General features: G+C 39.7%; 1 protein-coding gene across 4 annotated transcripts in view; it reads right to left on the bottom strand.

The window, feature by feature from the left end:
• The window catches only part of ank1b (ankyrin 1, erythrocytic b), a 77,885-nt gene extending 63,646 nt beyond the window's left edge, over window positions 1-14,239 (bottom strand). For all 4 annotated transcript variants that reach the window (XM_061061118.1, XM_061061119.1, XM_061061120.1 and 1 more), the window contains exon 1: window positions 13,906-14,239. In XM_061061118.1, coding sequence (XP_060917101.1) covers window positions 13,906-14,031 — 126 coding nt within the window. In that variant the 5' untranslated portion in view covers window positions 14,032-14,239. The remainder of the gene's footprint in view (window positions 1-13,905) is intronic.
• Window positions 14,240-17,701: the final 3,462 nt, after the last annotated feature.

Below are 17,701 nucleotides of genomic sequence, written 5' to 3'. Positions count from 1 at the left end.
TAAAGAAGAGAAAATATGGAATGGACGGTTTCAGTTTGGGGGCCTCAAAATCTCATCTCTGCATTTTGCAGATAACTTTCGTTTTGTTGGCTTCCTCATGCTGGGACCTCCAGCAGCCATTGGGAAGGTTTGCAGCAGAGTGCAAAGCGGATGGGATGATGGTCAGCACTCACAAGTCTTAGGCCATGATTCTCATGCCGAAAAAGTGTGGATTGCTCCCTCCGAGTGGGAAGGGAGCCTTTGCCCCCAGTGAAGGATATTAAATAACTCGGGGTCTTGTGGACTTTGAGATTGGCAAGAAGAATGGTTCAGTGTTGGCAGTAATGCAGGTGTTTTACTGGACCGTTGTGATGAAGAGGGGGGCTGAACCTGAAGGATATGGGTAGTGGCCAAAAGTATAAGATCGCAGATGAAAGCAGCTGAAATTATTTTCTTTTAGAGGGTGTCTGGGCTCACCCTTAGAGATAGGGAGAGGAGCTCAGAAATTCAGGGGCAGCTCAGAGTAGAGCAGCCACACCTTCACATTAAAAAAGGAGCCAGTTGAGTTGGTCAGTTGATGACTCCTGGACGCATCTCTTTGGAGGTTTTCCCGGCACACCCAACTGAGTAGACCCAAAACACCGTTTAAGGGATTATATATCCAATCTGGCCTAGGAACGCCCTGGAAGCTGGAAGATGTTCCTGGGCCACCGTGACCTCAGATAAGGGACAGAGAATGGATCGATGGAAGGTTCAAAGAGTCACCCTTACATTTTCTACATTTTCATATACCGGTACTGGACTTAGACCAGAGATGAGCTGAATTATATTAACACATTAACATATACTAAATTTAAAAAAAGTAGCAACACTAAGGCATTTTCAGTGAACATGTAGCTGCACTCCTCCCCTGCTTCAACTGTTAAAACATCAGAAGAAGTAAGTGTGGTGAAAATAGGAGGAGACAAGGAAACAGCTAATGAGGCAGCATAGAAGAGAAGACAAATTGATAGAGAAAAGAGAGAGGAGGGAGAAGGGAAAATAGATGATGAGGATTCAGAGAGATAGTTGCTGCAAAGAGCAGGGAGAAGACTAGATGTTGGAGAAAAGAGCTGAGGGCATGGTGAAATAACAAACAGTTGCTTCACTTTCACTTCTTCCATCTAGAGTTTAAAATTGAATTAGCTATGAAGTATTCATACAAGTTCAGTGTGGATTTTCCATCTCAATGACTTTGTACAGCAGACAAGGACAGTGGGAAACGTACATTGCTGTTGATTGGTTTCTTTTTTCTTTTTACATTCATATGATTGGCATAATGACACATTCCTAATATCATACATGAGGAAAGAAAAAAGAGGGTTTTGCTGTAAGGGGAATATAGCATAAGGCACACACTGATTTAAAGGGCACTGAGATGAAAGACTTCAGTTTACGTTTGCTTCTGACTGTCTACCCTTGCCATCGTGTTCTCACCCTGACTCCCGTCAATGGGTGCTGATGCAAGCTCTCTCTTTTGGAGCAGGGAGTGCAAAGTGATAGCATTGAATGAATGGCAGCTGGTCTTGGCAGTGATGTTTCAAAACTGCTGATGCAATATTCTGTCCTTTTCAGGAGTCTCCAACCTCGTTAACCAATATACAGCACAAGCACTCACGCTTTAACCCCATCAATTTGATTTCTTTTAAGTTAGTGTGTGTATGTTTCTGTGTGTTTGTGGGACGGGGGGAGGGGGGGGGGGGGGGGGGGTGTTCTGTCCAACACCATAGATTGCTTACTGAGTGATGAGACTAAAGAGAGGGGAGCCATTCCATCTGCCATCAGGCAGCAATCCCAGTGACACATGACACCCTTTTTCATGATGGTGACACGCTTGAACACACAGAGATACACAATTAAACCATATAACACGTGCATGCTCTAATGTGAAAAAATTAAAGGTTACCTCTTTAGGGAAACTGGTTCAAGGTTACATCACAAATCAGTGAATTGAATGAATAGGAACAAACTAAAAATCATAATATTTGTATATACAGGTATACTCAGGCAATGACATCAAACTGCACTGATGTTTTTTTCCATGTCCTTTTTCTATTGGACTAAATCTTAAAATTAAATCAAGCTTCATTCAATGTCTACGATGTGGCATGCGCTATCTTTTCAAGCACTTTCAAGTGACAAAGATAGCTATACCACGATGATGTAATGAGATCATGAAAACTCACATGCTTCAGATCTATATGAAATCTTTGGTTGTTGATCATGCTTTGTGTCCAGTAGCCACCATAAGTGCTGTAAAAGAGGGGGGGGGGGGGGCGGTTAGACCATGCAGAAGAGGAGAGAGATGGAGTAAGGGTGTGCCTGAGAGCGGCTGCTTCAGTGCATTAGTGGACTCCTGTAGGCCACATGATCCATGTAGACCTTGAGGAGCAGTAATTCCATTACATAATGCCAATCTCAAGCTCTAAGTGTGTGTGTGTGTGTGTGTGCTCTTTGCGGGTATCAGTGTGTGTGGCATCGTGCCAGTCAGAATTACTTTAGGTCTTTCTTTAATGATTCTTAGGCTTAGCGGCCCTCAAAGACTCTGCATACTGATGTTAATGATCTGTAATAAGAATGCTTCATTATTAGAGGAATTAGAATTAAGTAAACACTGCATGTAGGTCAATTATGTAAATTATATATTTTAGATTTCCCTCCTGATATAACAGTCTGAGTTGCTTGGGATGTAAAATAAATCTCAGTCAAATCTGGAACACAATTGCTATGTGACTCATGTTTTCTTATTGATGTAGTCTCATCAGAAGCACTGGGATCTGAAACCAAACTCAGCATCCACATAAATCTAGGACTCTGAAGAGGAGTTCAAGAGTGTAGTTCAAGCAAAAAGCTTTTTTTTCCCACTTTCATGTCTAGCTGGCAATCAGTGCATGAAGTAAGTTAGACATCTCATCATAAACAACCAAGGTATGGCTTTGCCCATCCCTTCATCTTCCCACCGTGTCACAGAGTAATCACCATGGTAACATTCGTCACTTTAGACTGCCTGCGGACTGACCCCAGGGTCACAATAAACTTTTCCAAAAGATTTACAGCTGTCTCCCCTCCCTCTGCATGCCAAACACTCACATGTGTTGGCCTTGCTAACAATGATGATGGATGGTCTAAATTACAGGAACAGGCTGGCAGATGAACTGTGACTTTTTGGGAACTCAAAGACTGCACTGATCTAATGGGCCATCCATAGTGGCCCTCACACACCAGCTGATGCCATGTCAAAAAAACAAGAACCCAACCTCTAAACTGTAACCTGTTTAACGCAAATGTTTGGTAGATATGAATACGAGACAAAGATACGGTGTAGGACTACATTATCTTCCAACACAATTCATCCTAACTCCCTACCCTTACTCTTTAACAATCTAGTTAAACCTGAATATATAAACTAAAATCATTATTAGTCAGCTACGTATTGAAAAAATATATAAAGGCAAAAACAGTAAGGTCATCAAGTTGGGAACTGGATAACTTCAGTTGATTCCTGTGCATGTCAGTTATTCTTAAAAATACTTAAAATCTATATTATTATTAATAATATTATGTATATATATATATAACTCAAAATGAAAAAGATGAATGTATTCATAAACCTAAGCTTTTCTTTACTCCAAATGCAACAAACATAAATGTGTGAGCTAATGCTTTGCACTGAGCAAAGTGACTTTGCAGATATTTATCAAAGGTGTCTGGCAAAGTAAGATTATCTAAAATCACAATGATCTCTACATCAAAATATAAGCCCTCAGAGAAGACTGATAAACATCAGCCATCATGCCTCTCTTCATGTCTCTTCCTGTGTTGCTTGAGCAGGCACAGATACAGAGAATAATCAGATACAGTATCCAAGTAGGTGCCCGACTAGCACATAGTATAGTGGTGTGTAGATAGAAGGCTGGCTCTGGTCTCAGATGCACTGTAATCCTAGGCTGGCAGGTAAATATAGCCTGTGGCTGCTTTGGGCCAAGCTGAGTGCTGCTTTGCTCTGCTTGACCTTGGCTCATCCTTCCCTCTCCTTCCTCAGAGAGGATGAGGAGGCACCAGCCCACATTATTATGCGACAGATTACTGTTGCGTTATAGAAAAACATGCTTAGCCTGTACTATTTAACGACTGGTTAAAGCTAAAGTTACATCCCGAACAACCTGAACCTTTTTTCAGTAGAACCCATCAAGAAGCAAATGAGTATTGATGGGTTATCTAATTTTTATTATTAAAACAGTAAAACTTAACTGTGTGTACTGCAACAAGGAAAACTATTATATATATATATATATTGACATATTAAAAAAACACACTTAGAGGAAAACATATAACTTTCTTGCACAAAAGACAGACGCACATCTATCATGTAAAGCTAAGCTTAAGACTCTGACATATTTCTAAGATAATGCTGATGAACAAAACAGTTTAAAAATGAGGGATGACATTTCGAATCACAATCAATTTACTACCTCATGTTGCCCAAATTGAATGTCTGACAAATGTATGAATACAACTTTTAAACAAATATAGTGAAGGCAGTGTATAGCAAAAAAACGAACAAAAAAAGGACACATCATATACAATAGTCCCTTAGATCACAGGAGAGGTCCTTAGGAGCCAAACTCTCAAAGCACTCGCCCTCACCTCCCAAATACACCATAACTAAGTTTCTGTTTTACACATAGGTAAAATCTGGGACAACATACACACTGCTTCGAAGCACTAAAATGACATCCCTGTGAGCAAAATGCTTGATGTGTTTGATATCTGAAAAAGAAAATGAGACAAAGTGACAACTGCTGAGTAGAAAAGCTGTCCCATAGAAAATGTATAAAGATATATCATGTGACGAAGGAGCACAATACTTTCCTGTCATGCACTATGTGCATTGGGCTTCTTGTGGCATTAAACTGCCTAACCTGTAGTTAATCAAATGCCCATGCACTTCACAGTGGTGTTTGATGAAGTGTATGGTTATAAGATGGGATGAAACTATTCTTGTGGTGCATTGTAATGACGTGAATAACCTTAAAAATCTATACATTTGCACCCAAAGCCCTCGCAAATGATTTAGCCAAACATTTTTCCCTCGTCTAACGAATATTTGGAATAATTTAATATGCAGATGATGCAACTTTTAATCAACAACCTTGGGCATCATACTGTCATTGCTCTGTTTGTTATTTCTGTGTGAGGATGAACAGAAAGAGGCAGATAAGCAGAGTCAAGTTTTGGCTAATTAAGGATGGGTATCCATAAGGTTACATAAAAGCTGAATGAGATACCCTGCAGCCCTGCTATTTCACACACAAACCATAAGTGCGTGCATGCACACTGACCTCTCTGTCGAAAACACGAGTAAGCCTTGCACACACACATGTACAGGAAAAAGCACACTCTATCCATTAGCAGATCTTTGAATCCATCGTAATAAGTACAGGCCTGCAGGTAACTCTGAAATGTTGAGGCCTGAGGAGACTCATGCTCAGTTACTACAATAAAAGGTTTTATGTCCCAGATTAGTCTGTGCCATTAGTTCTAGAGAACTGGGAATGAACCCAAAAAAATCAAAGATGACTAAGCATTTTCATATACTTCATCATTCACATTATTTCATTATAAGTACAAGTTATCCATATTTGTATCCTATCATTGCCGTGTAATTACAAACCCTTCATTAAGAATTGATTATTGGTGTGCATCAATACCCATCTGACTGTTGTGTCAAAGTGATGAAGAGGTTTGCCATACTGGAATTTAAATCTGGATTTGTTGCTACGATTCAAAAGACCAAATCAGAACAGATGTTTGGAAATTATTTGGCATTGATGTTGTATTCATAGTAGAGAAATCCCAAGCTGATCGCAGGGATCGTGTTTTTTAGGAAAGAAGCATCACTTCATTACACAAATGAGCAAAACTTCAAAAGTGTGTTAATCTTCTCTTTACCCGTTACAGCACTCTTGGGGCCTGATTTACTAAGATAAGTAAGGAGTACTAAATTGGGTGTTCATTCCAACACATTGCAAATGATAAACAGGTGCAAATATTATGGAGGTGGTAGCATTTAAAGTAGGCTTTTGCATGTTTTACTAGTTTACTTCATGAAGAGTTTGGACAGAATGACCACAAGCGCAACATGAAATTCAGTCCCATGGCATGACAAGTATTAGTGGAAGAGGCAAATAAAGATATTTTCAAGCTACAGCAAATCAATCTTGATATAAGGAAAACACGATGTGGGAGAGTATAAGTGAGAACGTCAATGCCGTTGGTAAAACAAGAAGAACAAGATATGAAATGAGAAGATGGAAGATAGGGTTATTATATAAGGCTAATAATATAACCTCGGCGAAAAAACAGGGTCTCTCTTCTCTTCCCTTCATCTCTTTAAGATGATTTGCCATCTACTGGGCGGGAGCGCTCGGGTGCGACACTCGGGCCATTGTTGCGCACAGCAGCCAGCTGGTCAGCACTGTGTCTGGTCTGACAATGGCCATAAATATCTGTAAGAGGGCTTGAAGATTGGGTAGTGGTGAGGTTTATATGGAGTATAGTAGCTCACTGGGGGAGAGACGCATAACACGCGAAAGAGGAAATCCCCAGTTAAAAATGTAAAGTCGGCCAGAAGAGGAAAATAGGAAGACAGACATATAAATATTCATTTTCTTGAGGCTATAGTGGCGGGGAATGTTCAGTTTCGTTTGGCTCTAAATTTATGTTTAATCACGGTGTTCTTTGTTAAAGATTATTGAGTGGGAATAAAAATAAAAGCATGTCAGTTATTTTTCTGTCATCCCAAACATGTTAACACCAGTGAAAAAAGCGCTTTCTTTACGCCTTCTTTCATTGTGCCTATCCTCGCTACAGCAGCCATCTGTGTGTAACACTGGGCACCTGGATTAACACCTTCTTTTCAAAGGTGTTAAATACAGACACCGTACAATCACTGCAATTGTGTTCAGGCCTGTTCAATCGCAATGTGTGTACTAAATTAACTCAATTGCATTTTCAAGTATTTTACACACTATGGTAGAAACGCCCAATATTGCATATCAATTGGAGCAAACGCGCATTTGAAACAGGCGATCCTCAGAACATCAGTTGGTACATTTGTTTGTGGGCGATATTAAGTTTCCACACGTTTATTTACACATGCAAACCTTTAGTAAATCAAAAGTATTGAGGACATGTTGTGTGTAAGTAAGTACAGTTGTCACTTCAATGTGTCATAGACAAATCTTAATCAACCTTTACTTAAATATGAGCATGGTATCAGACCGTGTCAGCAGATAATCAATGTTAAAGGACTTAAATGGGGATTAAGGTAGAAAAAAAACCCTTGATCTGGACAACCCTAATTCATTGAAGCATAAATCAATAAAAAAATCAATCATCAGTCATTGGTCTGTTGTGACCGGTGACTAGTAAACATACAGCTGTGATCAATGATGCTAGACAGAAAGACCACAGCATGATCAGATTGTAATTCATAATGGCAGGAGTTTAGCCAGTGAGTAAAGAATAGATTTTGTCACTACGGTCATGAATTGACCCCCAGAATGTATTCTTCATATTACACAATGCATTACATTGAGTTGGGTTTCACACTCCTGTTATTACTCTACTATGAGCAACTATCATTTTTTTCTCTTTAAATCATAACACAGCCCACCCCCCTGTCCCCCAACCTATTCGTCCAGCATTATCAGATATGGTGTTAAAATGAAAATGCTAAGCTCGGTGTATGTTGGTGACTCCTACGTGATATACCTGCCTACGTATGTGACAACCCGTTTTTTAATGATGTTGAGCATGTAACTAAAAAAAAAAAAAAGATCAACATGGACTTTTGTATTCACATGGGTTTCCAGCCTTGCTCCTCTGGGTAAAGTCCTACGTTCGTTTCCAGCAACTATCACCCGGAATATTTACCAGATACTAGAAATTTCATCCTTAACTGTAAATATTGGTCACAATCATCGAGAGGATGCAAGTTTGCTGTTTGTATGTTAACGACACATTTGCACACAGAGTGAATGTGCTGTTATAATTTATCAGGTGCGATCAAATTGCTTCCCTTACAAAACACCGAACTGATCATGCAAAAAAAAAATAAAAAGAAGCTCATTAGGCTAAGCATATTAGATTTTGGTTTGCTTTATTTAAAAGTCTTTCCCTATACTTCTCAAAATGTGTGTTTTTTCATTACTTGAGTTGTCATTATACGTGAGGAAAGCTTTTAAATCTGTTCCAAGCTTCAGACTCTGCAGCTATAGGAAATGCATCTAAGGCAGATGGCAGCATGCCCTTGCATCTTCTTTGCAGGTTCTTTAACTAAATTACTGTCCACTCCATTCAGAGTTCTGATAGAATCTCCATTGGCACTGTAGTGAATGACCTTTGAGCAAGGGGAGAAGAAAGGAGAGATGCCATGCTGCCGAGTTTGATTTACATCGAATGGAGCTAATTAACATCGCGGGAACATTAAGACCTGCCCGTGCCTCTTTTCTCCCTCTCTGTCCCTTTGACTTGCTTCCTCATTCCTTACTGGTGCATTGAAACAATCTACTGGAGCAAGTGGCTCACGTCAGATACAGAGTGAACAGATAGATAAAGCAGCTTGTTTGATGATTGAGGTTAGAGTGAGGGAGTAAAGCCATTCAATCGTAAAGTGGACCAGAGATGGATTTTTTTTTTAATATGATTTGTTATGGAAACCTGTAATGCTCCTTAAGCAATGACAATATACAGATGACAGTATAACAGTGATTCTCTACATTGACCTAAGCATTGATTGAAATTATGAGTTTTGTTGCTTAATGACTGATAACAAAAATTCCTGAAAACTATTAAAGAAAGAGCATAGTTAGGAAGAAGCCAGTAATTTTGGTCTATGAAAACAGGAAAATTCATGAAAAATTGTGCCTAGGTTTTCCTAATCTACAGTGAAGCCAAATTTAAGGCATCTCAAGCCATTCCATTAGGAGACAGATTTAATAGAGAGTGGTTACGAATCGATGGGCCGTAATGAAATCTTACACATAAAAGCTTCATTGACTTACAACATTACATTTGAAATTACATTTCAATAGTTAAATGATATGTGTCAAAAATGAAAAAATTTTCAACTCAAATTTCACATTTTAAGAAAATAGTAAATTGGGATTTTGTGTCTCTATTAATACACTGACCTATATTTCAGTAGTGATTGATTGTGCAGCACCAAAAACATAGGTAGCCAATGTGAGCTCCACAAAGATGATATGGCAACAATTTAGATGCAAGACATATGTGCACAGAATCCTTAAGGCAGAGCCTTGTTAGAAATGACAAAATAGGCTTATAAAATGTCACACAATGAAGGTGTTCATAGCAAAGTTGACCGTAAAAGATTAGAGAAGCCATTCATGAAGAAGGCTTCATGAATGTGATTCTTGTGTGGTAAAACCATAACTATACCAAACACAAAAGTATGCCGTTTTTTCTTTGTTATAACTCAGCTAAGTTTTAACAGTTTGCGGGGATAATTTCCACATCTTCCACATCATGACTTTGAAGCTAGGTGTTTGTTCCCCCTCTGAGTCTGCCTTCTCACTGTTAACAACAGGACATGGTGTAAGAAAGCCTGAGCCACCCAAACCCTTCAAGAGGGGCGTGGTCAGACGCAGCTCATTTGCGTTTAAAGCTTTAATCATCTACTTTTTGTTTGTATAAAACAAGAGCTGTAACATGCCAGGCTATCTGATCCTACAAAATCACTTTCTCTGTGATAATCTGCTGACAAGCATCAGTTTCCTCTGTTTCCTGGGCAACAAGTCCCACCCTGTATTGTAAAGGATTGGGTGCCCGAAGTAGTGAAATCAGTACCTTGCTGGACAGCACAGACTATGTTTCAGTAGTAGCACCCGGAACGGCTGCATTCACACTAAAAAAACACTCTGATCGAGATGCTGTTGCAGCAGTTGCCTTACGAGTGCCCACACGCGGCTGATTTCGTCCCTCATAGACAGCAACAGCTCTGCTAAAAGATAAACAGACTAAAGTAGCATATGAGCATACTGTGGCTGCTCAACAAATTCTGTCAGCATGCAGAAGCATTTTACTTCAAAAAAACTTAATAGGAGTATATCTCCAGTCATCAATTTGTGTACACAAGGCTAGCAAATGATTTGATGTGAAACTGCCTGATGTTCCTCTCCGCTGGTTTTTCCTCCCCTAAGCACACGTGGTTATTTTTCAGAAACGTACTTCTATGATATGCAAATTTAACACCACATACAGTATCTTGCACTGCACGTTATTATTGTCTTTTTTGTCAAAGTTCTTTGATATTCAATATGCACTTGTGAATTGGGGTAATTTTGGTTTCCATGTATAGTATGTCTCTCAATATTGGCTGTTTGTGTGTCCCTGTGAGACCCATAGACTGTAAATATTAATGGGAGAAGCCTGACGTCAGCCATCTGTCACAGCAGGGGGCTCCGGAGGCTCATCGGCAGCAGCAGCCATGCTGGTATTCCTGTCTCAACGTAACTTTCAGTCAGCCTAATGACAGGCTGAGAGCTGGGGCTGAGGCGGGTTTTAAGCCTCTGGATGAACCGTTATACCCCGCCCACCAGTCAATCATGTCAGCTACACGCCTAACTATGGATAACACTTATCGTTCATAAAATCAAAACTGTGCCATTATTTAAAAATTCATCCCCGTACAGTGTGTGCCCATGATGACAATAACTAATCAGACATGTTTAATTTTCTGTACCAGGCTGTAAACATGTTAATTTATGCTGTGGTGTGGATGTGTCTCCAGGGGTTCCTGGAGCCAGCCTCAAGCGGAAACTCGACGAACTACAGGATTTTGCACTTCCGCATTGGCTTCATTTTACTAGACCAGAGGTTGCCGCTAGTTGAGACCATGTGATGGAATGAGGAAACTTCTCCCTGTGACTAAACATCCAATCACTTTGCACTAAAGTTGGGGGAAGCTGACAATACTAGTGTCAGATTTCACACATTACTTTGACATGGAGAGGCAGCAGTATGAGGAAGTACTGCCGTCTTTTAAATCAGTGGTGTGGGGACATTTTGGTATTGCCGTTATGTATAATGACAAGGTTGAAAAAACTGTAAACAAGAAAATGACTGTCTGTAAACATTTTTTTATACGTATCAACTACTCTAATGGGAACACTTACAGAGTTCTACAATTCTACAATTCACGTAGCAGACGCTTTTATACAAAGCAACGTACATCAGTGAGTAAGTACAACACAAGCAAGGATCTAGAAAAAAGGGAACAATGTCAGTAAGAGCAAACGATCAGAGTTTGGCCAAGTTGACAGAAATAGACTACAGCAGGCTGTACTGTTACTAACAGAAAGCTGCTCATTGTTGCCGGACTCACACGCAGCTACCAGCTGATAACCTGCATAATGCAGACAGGATGAGAGTGAACGGAGAAAAGACGATGCAGTGTTTGAAACATAGAGACACATCCACTATGAAATATCAACCCGCATATTTACGACACATTTCTGTGTGAAAGTCAGCAAAATTATATCAATATTTTTTTTAAACGCTGCCTTCTTTTGACTGAGACAACACACCATACACCAGGAATGTGTACACTGTAATAAATAGATAGCTGTTTTGCTTAAAGGTAAAAAAAAAAAAAAGAAATAGTTTTGGAATTATTTTTAGATACTATGCATTATGTTTCCTGTAGCCAAATCGTACTGTAAAGGCAAAAGGCTATAGAGGAGGGGATTCTGGAAATAACTGTTGCTGCCCTGACGGTGTATTGTTTCAACACCAGAAGCTGCCTGTCCGCTGTTAACAGCGCTGCGTGAATGTTTGTGTCTGTTACTTATTGTCATTGAATTGTTGTTAAGAAAATAATAACATAAATAGTCACATACAAGATAATGTTGCGATACTATTTGCTAGGTGAGACCTAAAATGTGACGTGTTTCCTCGTTCCACAGGGATCATTTTGGTGCAGATTTGACAAATTGCCTAAATTAGCTGGTTCTCTTTTTTTTCATTTGGCTGAAAGCAGAAATGTCCAAAAGGAGCAAATTCACATTTGGTTTAGGTGACTTCATGTGCGGATGTGACGTGGCCTCCATGCTCGGCGGTTGGCTTTATAATATTGTGGTCATTTCTTTTTCCGATTATCGCAACAGCACTACACTCTACTTAGCTCAACAAAAACTCATTGTGTGTGTTTTACCTCAACACAAACGTGCTCACAGACTCTCGAAGTTACTATAAAGACATTTGTCCATCCTTTCCTTTGGCACACACACTCAACATTAATACCAGTATGTGCACTCAGACTAGGGCTTTTAATCTATTAAAATTGTGTAATTGCAATGAATCGCTCAATAGTTAATTGTGATTAAATGCAATTAATCATTATTTTGCATTTAAAAATACAAATTGTAAGGCTTTTATTTTGAATTTGTGTCTTAAGTCTGAGAGTACTTAACTTGATGTTTGAAGACAACGCTGCTTTTATTTTGAAATACAGTAAGGACCCTCTGGTAGATCGGGGGTTATGACATTAACTTGTTACGGATCAAAAACTAAATGAAAACAGATAAAAGGAACAGTAATGTTTGATGTCTTAAGGTGGATATTAACTTTGACTCGTTAACTGAGCGTTAACGGAGTTTTTAAAGGAGAAATTAGACATTTTGTTCTTTTCCATCACTGTGACAACAGGGAGACACTGTGAATGGCTTATCCAAGGTGTGCCTAAAGGGACAAAACAGTAGGCAGTGAATCACGATTTAAAAAAGTAATGCATTAATTTCAGATCTTGACTAATCACAGCCCGAGTTCCAACCTTTAGAAGTTAGGAACAGATAGCTGGCATTTGCACTGAGCCTACTGTACATGGCATATAGTTGTCAAGTGAACAGAGGGAAAAAAACTGTTTTTCATAACTCGTGTCAGTGCTACAAGGCTTGAGTGCAAGGCTGCACAACCCTAATATAATCTGCACCCAGAGGCAACAGTCATAGAGGGAGAGTGCAGTAGGGAGGTGAGGCGAAGGGGCGAGTGAGAGCATTTGTGCCTACAGGATGATAACCTGCAAGCCTACTTTGTGACTGCTGATTAACGTCCAACACAACAAAAAAAAACAGAACTTTGCCTTAACTCACATCATTACAAAAAAAGCCTAGATCTTTCAATTTGACAGGGCATGCAGCCTATGCATACCAACAAAACATTTACAGACAGGTTAACATTACATGTTCTGTTTGAGTGTTCCTCCATCTTCCCCCTCCATTTTACATCTCCCCCAGTGAAGAAAAAACTGTAATATGGGGGAAGACACCAAATCCAACACGAACACAGCTCTGTGTAAAAGTACAGAGCATGCTAAGCATATTAATGGGGATGTGATTTTATGCACAAAATGTCATACAATCACGTACATGCATTCCACCCTACTTGCATTGCATTAATATGAATGAGCTGCACCCATGCACGGCTGAAATCAAGAAGAAAGAAAGAGAAAAAGATTGCCTGTTATTTAACCAACAGCTTATATTGGTCACACCTCTAACAGCATACCAATGATGATAAGCCTCCGTTCCTTCCCCTTTATGTCTGACCGAGGGAACACAACCTACACCAGACCATATGTGCTTGACTTGTGATCCTACACAAACACATGTACGCACCTGCTGAGGCCACAGGACCAACTGTGTAATTATACATGTGTAATTGCATACTCACTAATCTTTGCACAATAGATGCAGTAAAAGAGAGAGAGGCTGCTAAGAGGGATCGAGAAAGCATGTAGAGAGGGAAAGATGGATGTATGAAACATCGTCACCTCCCATGTTTCTCAGGATTGTCAAACCATACCTTGCGCCTGCGGTCCCTGGATCGATTCCTCTTTTTTAACTTTTCCTCCTCCTTCTCCCTTTGCTCTTGGGCGGCGGCCTCCGCAAGGTCCTTGGTCTTGCGGAGCTGCTTGGCGGCTTGCGCCATGGTGCCGCTGCTACTGCTGCCGCTGCTCCAGTCAGCGTTGCTCCAGCCCTCCTCTCGGTTGCACTACCACCAGTCGTCCCTGTTTCCTCCTCCTGTGTCCCTCTATCCCCCGAGCCCCGTCACTCACTACCTCGTCTCTGGTGGCCACCACGACATGTGTGTGTGTAAGGCAGGCAGAAGGGGACGTCTGTGTCCAGATATTTGTGTGTGTGTGTGTGTGTGTGTGTGTGTGTGTGTGGAGGATGTTGATGCTACTGCAGCCACAAGACAGCCTCCAGCAGCCACAAAGAAAGATGCTACAGCTAGTGGTGCTGATGCTGCTGCCTGTGCCGCGGCTGCTACTCATCCAGTCAGTTTGCACTGCGCTGAATTGGCTCCCCTCCCCCCTCCTTCTTTCCTACCTTCCTCCCTTCTCTCCTCTCTCTCTCTCTCTCTCTCTCTCTCTCTCTCTCTCTCTCTCTCCTTCCGCATGCACAGACCAGTCACGCAGTCCTGTGTTCAGCACGGTTGGGATCCTGCTGCAGAGCTCCCTTTTTTATCTGTCAAACGTCCTCCGCTCCCTGCTTTCTCCGCCTCTTTCTTTACACCATTCCTCTGGGCTAAATGCTTTTCCTTCACAATAGCTGATGTCGATTTGCGTAACTGAGGTACAAAAGAGGAGGGCGCCAAAGCTGATAAATGCCTTCAAATGATTTTCTTCTTATGTCGTCCCTCTCTCTGACCATAGCAACTTCTTCCTGGAAACAGATGGAGAGAAAGAACAGTGCTGAGAGAGATGGAATCTTGTTAAAGAGAAATAAATATCATATTTTATGTAATATGATGTATTAGCAGAGTGCTTGTTCTTATGCAGCATGACGTTTTGCACAGCCTGATCCTTTTTCTTATCAATGGGTTGATGTTGAGGTGGCCATACATTAACATTTACAACAGCCCACTCCTCCTGTTTTAGTGTTGGAAGCAGACAGGAAGGAAAACATCAACAACATGAATACTTCATCAAAACTGCATGTCCTCTATCTCCCCTTTCATTCCATCACTTCCCCTCTCTCTGTTACCTCAGGAGCACATGCATGGTTGTTTGATGTTGCAATGAGAAGATGCATAAAGAACGGCTTTAACAAACGTAATAATGCAGGGATGACATTGGCAGAGAGACGTTGATGATGAATGATGAATGACCAACATTTTGAGGTCCACAAGACCAATTTCTTTAAAACCCTTAATCATAGTTCAACTTAAACTGTGAAGTGTGCTAACCATTTGAGTTTAAATTAACTCAATAAATGATTTCCATCTGTGGCTTGATATTTTTTTACAGCGTGTTACTTCAAAAGAACATTACATGTTATCGTGTTAGCTTCAGTTTGAGTTAAACCTGTAAAGTCAACAGTGTCTACTGTCAAACTGATGAATGTTAAAGAAACAACATTATGTAGCTTCCATTCCTTTGTCACGTTAACAGAACTACATCTCATTGTACACATACTAGTATCATATAATGCATAATGTTCTCTATAGCACCTTCAACAAAACACCATCTGACAGGAAATACATCAATATTAAATTTATAGAGGTCAAATGCCAACAGATTAATCCCACATCAATTATGTACCTTCAAGCTAAAAACCACTGCAGCTTGGATATTCCATCAAGAATATTTCAAAATACTTTTTCCTTTTCAATATAATCTAACCCAATCAATTTATGGTTAGTGTGGCTTTGTGCTATTGGGTTATTTTTACAGACTACATATTTTACACTTCAATTGAGTGACAGCTTGGTGTTTTCTTGAGCCTGGTGCTAATGGACCATCAAGCTGCACATAATAAGCTAAATAATGTCACAGCTAGTGCCCTCCATGGCACAGATTTACCTGAGGAGCAAAATAGTCTGGAGAAATAGCTGTCAATGTAGCCAGTGTAATACTTCCGACTGACCCTCAAGGCTTTGTGTACACATAAAGACTAAATAGGCGTGGCCGTCGGTAGCCTAGTGCTTAGTGCATACATCCATGTATGGAAGGTTGTGCTCCTCCAAGCGGGTGTGGTCTTCCTGTGGCTCCTTTCTCACATGTTGTTCCCCCACTCTCCCTCTCCCCAATTTCTGACTCTATTCACTGACTCATCTCTTGATAAAGGCATACAAAGCGCCCATACATACATATATATATATATATATATATATATATATATATATATAAATAAATAGATATTATGTGGTTTTGCACAGTTTTGATGCTGCAATAAAGTTTATTCAGTAATTTGTTAAATGGGATTTGGCAAGCACAAATCTTTTAGAAGACCACTCAATTAGAGGCTTAAATGAGTATTGCATAATGTATGGATCAGTTCAATTATTTATTCCTCTTTACTTTTTGTTGTTTTTATGATCATTGATTTAACTGGCACGCTTACTTTTTATATAAGCCACTGAATGTAAAACTATTCTAAAAAGCACCTAAGTCATTGTGAAATATAGTAAAACACACCTGTTTTAGTTTAGTTTGAATTCTAATTTGTTGCTGCATTATATTCATCCAAACACCAACTTTCTTCATTCATCATTTTACCATTAGTATGTTATATATTTTAGTTTCTGCCTTATTCAAGTTTCCCTGACATGGATACACTTCATACACATGAATACCCTGAAACATGATAAGGAGTAAACTTATGTTATTTAGAAGTAAATTATACATGTCGTCCCATTATCCACTATAGATGAACTGCTAACTAGCTACTGTACTGACAAAAGCCTTTGAAGGGAGTTATTTAAGCCAGTTGTGAAAGCTATATTTATATATAGCATATTATTATTATCATTAAAATAATTGTCTGTGTTTTTTCCTCTCATGTGAGCAATAAAATACTCTGAAGTTTAAAAACAAAAGCGAGCTAGCTGCTGTAAATTTGTAAAGTTGTTAGCTTGTTTTGCTAAATAGCATTGCCTTAATAATGTGACATGCACTGCTAGACAATGCTAGCTGCTTTTCAGTCAAGGTTACAAGCCACACAAGCAGGAGCTAAAATTATTAATTATGCTTGGTTATTCAGAGATACATTTTCATTATATTTAATTCATGATATGTTGTTTTCTACTGTCAACAGTATGGCAAAAGCCTGTGCCTTTGAGCAAAATGAAAAGCTAATAATGACATCAAAAAAGGGACTGATAATGCAAGAGAGTTAAGACAACACTTTCTTACCATAATGTCCGTACATACTCGTGGTCAGAGATGTATGCTAATGTAAAAATTCAGCTAATTTGCCTAAAAAAATTATATTATTCTATATTAAAAGAGGCTCTGGGCTGCACTGCACAAATTATGGGCTGCACAAGGGTTACTTTAACACATAGTCTACATGCAGATTTATGAAGAAATATTCTGAAAAATAATCCATGCTAGATTTTAACCGTATGCAGGCCATTTGTTAGATTTACTCAAAATAACCCCACCACAGATCCCCTGACAGTAGGCTAGTGATGATGATGATGGACCTTTTAGTGGTGACATAGCCTAGAGTAAAAATAAATAAAGACATAAATAGATAGTTTAAATAATGAGTAGGACCAGATGGTGCTGGGATCTATGAAAACAATATTGACAACACTGGTGCTGTGTCAGATCTGAGTCCACCTGCTCCTCCGCCAAGAAGTGGCATGCTGA

This window comes from Labrus mixtus, chromosome 17 (genome assembly GCF_963584025.1).
Source record: "Labrus mixtus chromosome 17, fLabMix1.1, whole genome shotgun sequence".
Classification (NCBI taxonomy): domain Eukaryota; kingdom Metazoa; phylum Chordata; class Actinopteri; order Labriformes; family Labridae; genus Labrus; species Labrus mixtus.
This window is presented reverse-complemented; position numbering and strand designations above follow the sequence as displayed.